General features: G+C 35.5%; 1 protein-coding gene across 1 annotated transcript; it reads left to right on the top strand.

Annotated features, from left to right (window-relative positions):
• Window positions 1-402: 402 nt before the first annotated feature.
• On the top strand, window positions 403-3,031 carry LOC133668434 (patellin-3-like). The gene is made up of 4 exons (XM_062088282.1): window positions 403-1,827; window positions 1,922-2,046; window positions 2,170-2,320; window positions 2,496-3,031. Exons 1-4 carry the CDS (start codon window positions 589-591, stop codon window positions 2,748-2,750), a joined length of 1,770 nt encoding a protein of 589 aa, XP_061944266.1. The 5' UTR covers window positions 403-588; the 3' UTR covers window positions 2,751-3,031.
• Window positions 3,032-6,664: the final 3,633 nt, after the last annotated feature.

Below are 6,664 nucleotides of genomic sequence, written 5' to 3'. Positions count from 1 at the left end.
GATGGGAAGGATAAAATCATCACCACATTATAATAATGAATAAAAAAAATATAAGAGAGGCTAAGGCTACAATAAATCTCCCATACCTTTTAATATATTTATTATAATAAAAATATAAAAAACATAAAAGATTGTTCAATGTAAGCTCAGATTGGGTTTTCATCCAGTAAAGTAACTATGCCAATCAAAGTTTAAATTAAATTATCATATCCTAATATATTACAAACAAAAGAAAATAAATAAATGTAATTTGAATATCTTACTCGTGTAAACGCTTGAGTTGAGTAGAGTTGAAAAGGACCGTTTTGTTTTGACATGAAAAAAAGAAAAGAAAATTAATAAATCTTAATTTCTCTTCAGTCTTCTTAACAGTACATATATGGCTTAGGATTCCACATCTTTCTGCAGCTCTCTCTGCTCCTCTTGAACGTGTCTGAATAAATAATAATAATAAAAAAGACAGAATAAAAACAGCAAGTCAGTTGGCGTGACCAATTTCCTTTCCTCAACATAAAATAACACTCTGTGACTGTGTTGTGTCTTGCCTACACGCTTCTTAACCTAGTCACTTTCTCACCTTACCAAGTAATGGCCCAAGAATCTACTCCACCGCCCGTAACACCGCCGCCGCCGCCATCACTTGAGCAAGCTCCACCTTCTCCAGCCATGGTGAAAGATAAAGGAGACTTGCCACCAGGTGCACCAGCACCAGCTGAAGAAGCTGATTCACCGGGAGCAAAGGGGAAGGAGTTACAGGGGCCAACACTACCACCGCCGCCGGAAGGTGAGCAACAGGACTCTAGATCATCATCATTGGCGGCGATGATGGAGAAAGAAGAGTCAGTTTCATCACCACAACCAGCTCCTGAGGAGAAAACTGAGGTAACTGAAAAGTCAGCAGCTACTAAAGAAGAGGTTGTTGCTGTTGCCGTTGCCGACACTGGGAAGGAGAAGCAAGTACAAGAGAATAAAGTTCCTCAAACTTTAGTTTCTTTTAAGGAAGAGAGTAACCTGGTGTCTGATCTCTCTGACATTGAGAGAAAGGCTTTAGAAGAACTGAAGCAGTTGGTTCAAGAAGCTCTCAACACTAACCAGTTTAGCACTGCTCCACCTAAAAAAGAAGAGAGACAAAGTGTTATTGTCACCCAAGAAGCACAAACAACTCAAGAAACCTCCAAAAATGAAGCATCAGCGTCAGAATCTGATGTTAGTACTGAGATTAAACCACCAGCAGAGACTCAGGAATCAAAAGTTGAAGAAACCCCAGAAAAAGAATCACAAGAAGTGGCAAAAGAAGAGCAAAAGGCCGCATCTTCACCAGAGGAGATCACTATATGGGGGATCCCTCTTCTGAAAGATGATAGAAGTGATGTGGTTCTCTTGAAGTTCTTGAGGGCAAGGGATTTTAAGGTAAGAGATGCATTTGTAATGATCAAGAACACAATTCAATGGAGGAGAGACTTTAAAATTGATGAGCTTGTTGATGAAGATCTAGGTGATGATTTGGAGAAAGTTGTGTTCATGCATGGTTATGACAGGGAAGGGCATCCTGTGTGTTATAATGTGTATGGTGAGTTTCAAAATAAAGAGTTGTATCAGAAGACATTCTCTGATGAGGAGAAAAGATTGAAGTTTTTGAGGTGGCGGATTCAGTTCTTGGAGAGGAGTATTAGGAAGCTTGATTTTAGTCCTAGTGGTATTTCCACCGTCTTCCAGGTTAATGATCTCAAGAACTCTCCAGGACCCGGAAAGAGAGAGCTTAGGTTGGCTACTAAACAGGCTCTCCTATTGCTTCAGGACAATTACCCTGAGTTTGTGGCCAAACAGGTAGATTCTCATGACTATTTGCTTTCTTGATTGGATTTTGATTGAATGGTTTGTTTGTGATGTACTGAGTGTTGTGGTTTTTGGTTTTGTTTAGGTGTTCATCAATGTCCCTTGGTGGTATCTTGCATTTTATACAATGATCAGTCCATTTATGACACAAAGAACCAAAAGCAAATTTGTATTCGCAGGCCCATCAAAATCTGCTGAGACACTTTTCAAGTTAGTGAAGTCTCTAAATCATTTAATTTTTGCCAAAATAGGGTCCTTTGATGGTCCTCTTGAGAATTTTCTTCTCATATTTATTGTTTGATATAGACTCTAAAGCTAAAACTGGTGAAACAGATATGTATCTCCTGAGCAAGTTCCTATTCAGTATGGTGGCTTGAGTGTGGATTTCTGCGACTGCAACCCCGAATTTACTTTTGCTGATCCTGCTACTGAGATTACTGTAAAACCAGCAACCAAGCAAACTGTGGAAATTATAATTTATGAGGTACAAATTCACTATTCCCTTTGTGCTATACTACTTACAATTTATCCATGCTACTGTGCAATTCTTAACTCTTATTAACTGGCTTTGATTATGGACATTTCTGCTACTGCTAAGAATGCTTGGCTATGAACGAAAGGTTTGTTCTGTTTTTGAAGTATGAATTTGTGCATTGCAGAAATGTTTCATTGTTTGGGAGTTGCGAGTTGTTGGATGGGAGGTGAGTTATAGTGCTGAATTCGTGCCCGATTCTAAAGATGCATACACAATTATAATGACAAAACCCACAAAAATGACCCCAACCAATGAGCCAGTGGTTTCTAACAGCTTCAAAGTTGGTGAGCTGGGAAAAATATTGCTCACAGTTGACAACTCTACCTCAAAGAAGAAGAAACTTCTCTACAGGTTCAAGATAAACCCCTTCTCAGATTGAGGAACTCAACTCTTTGTATTTAATGTTTCCATCTCAGATAGTTGTGGAAATTGAATTAATTTTATGTACTCTGGGTGAGCCTTTTGTCTTTTTTTTTTTTTTGGCTTTGGTTCTTTTTGGTGGGTGGCATGGCTGGTTGAGAATAGCACATGGTTTGCATTTGGTGTTTTTTTTGTCAATCATCTTGGGGAAAACAAACAGATGTGTGGGCATATGGAGGGGGGTGTGGTTGTGAAACTTATATATACATAAATGTGCCATTTCATTGAGGCGTTTTGCGATGCGCTTTCTCGTTTATCTGGATGTCAATATTTCAGTACCATTTACCTTTATGTAATCTCAAAACTCATGTTATTGCGACATCGAATGCTTCAATTTGACATCATCTTTAAAGTTGAATATTGTAATCCAAGCAAGAGTTGATCCATTTTTGACTTGTGCCCTTGACGGATTGCATCTTACCTAACTATTTCCAAAGGTCAGCAAATTATGGTGGGGAAAGAAAAAGAAAATTAGGCTCCATTTTGGTGTTGGATGTTGAAGATAACACAGATGGTGATTCCTACCTATCATGTAAGTTTGTAGCTGTAAAGTGTGCCTACCCGCCCCTATAGTTGACACTACTGTGGCATTTGAGTAAACTGAAACAAATCAAGAGCGGCTGAATTCTGTGCGCTCCTATCCTTTCCAGGATATGTGAATAGTTATGAGACAACGTGGGGCTACTGCAACTTTTCTCTATTAGCATGGTAGTTTGGTACCTTTGAAAGAAACTAGAGGTTTTCCGCCGCTGATAGAGGAAAACAATGTTCCCTTGTATAGTTTTTTTTATTAAAAAGAATGTTTGCTTCAAAAGTAATTTAACATGTAACTCATTTTTTGAGGCCTCCATCAACGTCTTTTTTTTCTCTTCTATAGCAAGGTACAAGATCCAAGCATAAGTCCTTTTCCAGTTTCCAGTTTTCTTTGCTTAATTTATCGGGACAAATCACCACTGGTCCAATAATACAAATCCATTGATGACTGCATGAAATTCTAAGCCATCCATAGACTCATATCAGATTGAGAGAAACTCACTAATGGTGCAATGATAAAAGTCTTGGGCTCATGATCACAACCGTGCAGGCTCAAACATTGAAAATATTTTCTTTATACAAAAATAAAAAATAGAAACTAGAAGATTCTATATTCTCCTTCTGTGCTCGTCTGTTTTTTCTGTCTCACACTCAAAAGTCGGAATATATGGCTTTCTGGGCTTTATTATTGCAGGGTAATCGAAGGTATTAGGATCAGGTGATGTAATCATGAAGATTGATCAAAGTCAACATTGATACTTTATATGATTCCGTTTCATAATGAATGGGAGGGCTAACAAAAGCTTCTGAAAGCATTATCAATCCACGTATGTCGAGTGTTTTCTTAGCAGCTAAAGAATCTGAGATCATATAGTTCCAAGGTATAGGCTCAGCTTTTTCATGCAGTTGACCTGATTTTGATCTACCAAACAATTATAGCATATGGTTTTCTTTTCGGATCTCACATGGTAGCAGGGACAATATGTCTCTAGCTTGAAATTATTAATAGTCTTTCTCTCAAAGCGATTGCGGATCTTAAGTTCAAGTCCCACTATGCTAAACAGAGTACTGATCATGGGAAACAAAGTAGGAATTAAATTTGTAAAATATGCCTAACCACACGATCCCTTGCTCCACCCTCCTGCAAGAATGCTAGCTAAAATATGCCTAAACGCCAATTAAACTCTTGTTTGTAAACATCTAGGATTCTTCCCCACATCCAGTCATAGGATCCCTCACCATTAAGACAAACAAAAAAAAACAAATCAAGAGATTATGATATATATTGTACCTTTGTTAGTCTGTTCTGTATTGCTTTTCTCATCAGAATCACTGCAGGAAACCAGCTTCTGCCACCGAAACGTCTGTCTGTGTTTTCACTACTTTTAACGTGCGTGAATCACATGGTCCTGCTTAATTATTATTAGAGTTTCTTTGAAAAATGCCCTCTTTTCTATTTCAAATTAACATTGATCTTCTGGTCTGTGAATATTACTAATTTCTTTTCGAGGCAGTGATATTTGCTCATTTGGCTTCATGCATGCTCAGTGTTGCACATCATTTATTTGGTTTCAGGTACATGCAGGCTCCAATTACATGATCCATTGACTGTAAACAGTTGTTTTCTTATATGGCGTTTTTATGGTGACCAACTCCCCCTCCATAGCAGAAAAAAATTGTCACATGGTTTCTGCAAATTTATTACCACATGCTCTCTCCACTGCGCAGAACTGAAGTCACTTTCCGGACAGCAACCACTAGTGGTTACCTGCTTGCTCGAATTCAACAGGCTTTTGGTGCATCCATTAAATAGATTGACTTTCTAGTCTTAGAAATTGCTATTTCAAGCCCCAAGGATGTCGATATTTAACAGCAGTTGTTCTTCACATGAGTAATAAAAATGCCATCTGGGCTAAGATTTGAGGTTTCGGATTGATATGCCTAGGAAAAAAAAATCCTTTAAGCTTGTTGTTGAGAAGGGACAACAGTAGATATTAAGGTTAGCTTTTTCGATTATAATTTTAAAAAATAAACTATAAATTATAGCTTTTCAAAACCAAAATTTCAACGGGTGGTTAATTAAACAGTATTAAAATTACAGTCGAGGCAAAACATGGTTTCAACTGCGTTGTAACGCCACACAAACCCTTTAACGAGACATAATTGAGTAATAGCCGTTAATGAAAAAGAATATATCATTTGTTTGCTGGCTTTCCACCTACCTTTCTACTAGTCTTCTTCAATACATGAGTTCATATGGCAAGATTTCAAAGAAGATGGCAACAAATATCAAGTAGGTATAGCGGTTCGGTATAAAGAGACAGCATGCGAGAGCTAAATGATGTGGGACAAAAACAAATTGCCATGCGATCTTCTACTCTAATATTATCTAGACTGTTATTTTATGTTCTTCTTCATATTCATTTTTATGATTTAGAAAAGCCATCTAATCTATTTTACATAATAAAACAAAAAAACAGAAACATGCTCTATATATATATATATATATATATATATATATATATATATATATATATCCGGGTCAGTTTATATACATTTCGACTAATCCTACAGAATTTAAAATTAACAATTATATAAGTCTCAAGTGGTTCTTAGAATTTAAATTGATAATTTTTAAAAATAAATTTATAATTTGATCAGTTAAACCACACCTAAATTATATATATTAAAATATGATTAGATGGTCATAATTAACGTTATGCATGTAGCTATAAATTTGATTAAAAAATGTTAAAATTAAAACTGAATCTGATTAAATAGTAACATTATCTTTCTTCTACCACACGCGGCACAAGAAAAGAAAAAGTTAGCGTTCCTTTTTCCTTTTCATCTTTGCATTTCTAAAAAGAGAATACCAATAGTTATTTTAAATCTTCAAACCATTCATAATTCTTTTCTTGAAACAGAATTTGATTTTTATTTTACTGTAGTCACTTGCCTCTTTTTTTAGCTGTTTAACTCATGCAATAGCCTTGTGACTGCTAGTTAAAAAACCAATCTCAACCGAATAAATTTTTAAAATATTATTTATATTATTTTTTAATATATATATATTCAAGTTGAACTTAAAATTTATACATGTTTATATTATTTTCTACTTATTTTCTATTAAATAAATGAGGATGGTGAGAATTAAACTCGTGATCGTTTAATTATCAAGACTCTAATATCTTAAGAAATGATTTATATTATTATGTTTTATTGTTTTATTTTGAGAATATTTAAGAATTAATAATCCCTCTAAAGTCTAAACCTTTTATATATGTAAAACAAAATCTAATATATAAGACTGCATATATATTACACATGATCACGTAA

This window comes from Populus nigra, chromosome 11, assembly GCF_951802175.1.
Source record: "Populus nigra chromosome 11, ddPopNigr1.1, whole genome shotgun sequence".
In the NCBI taxonomy this organism is placed as follows: Eukaryota; Viridiplantae; Streptophyta; class Magnoliopsida; order Malpighiales; family Salicaceae; genus Populus; species Populus nigra.
The sequence above is the reverse complement of the archived record's forward strand: the minus strand, read 5'-3'. Positions and strand labels throughout refer to the sequence as shown.

Bases quoted from the DNA above. Each gene is read 5' to 3' on its own strand.
- LOC133668434 (XM_062088282.1), top strand. From the start codon at position 589: ATGGCCCAAGAATCTACTCCACCGCCCGTAACACCGCCGCCGCCGCCA. The intron at 1,828-1,921 runs GTAGATTCTCAT...GGTTTTGTTTAG, and splicing joins CTGAGTTTGTGGCCAAACAG to GTGTTCATCAATGTCCCTTG. The intron at 2,047-2,169 runs GTTAGTGAAGTC...CTGGTGAAACAG, and splicing joins TCTGCTGAGACACTTTTCAA to ATATGTATCTCCTGAGCAAG.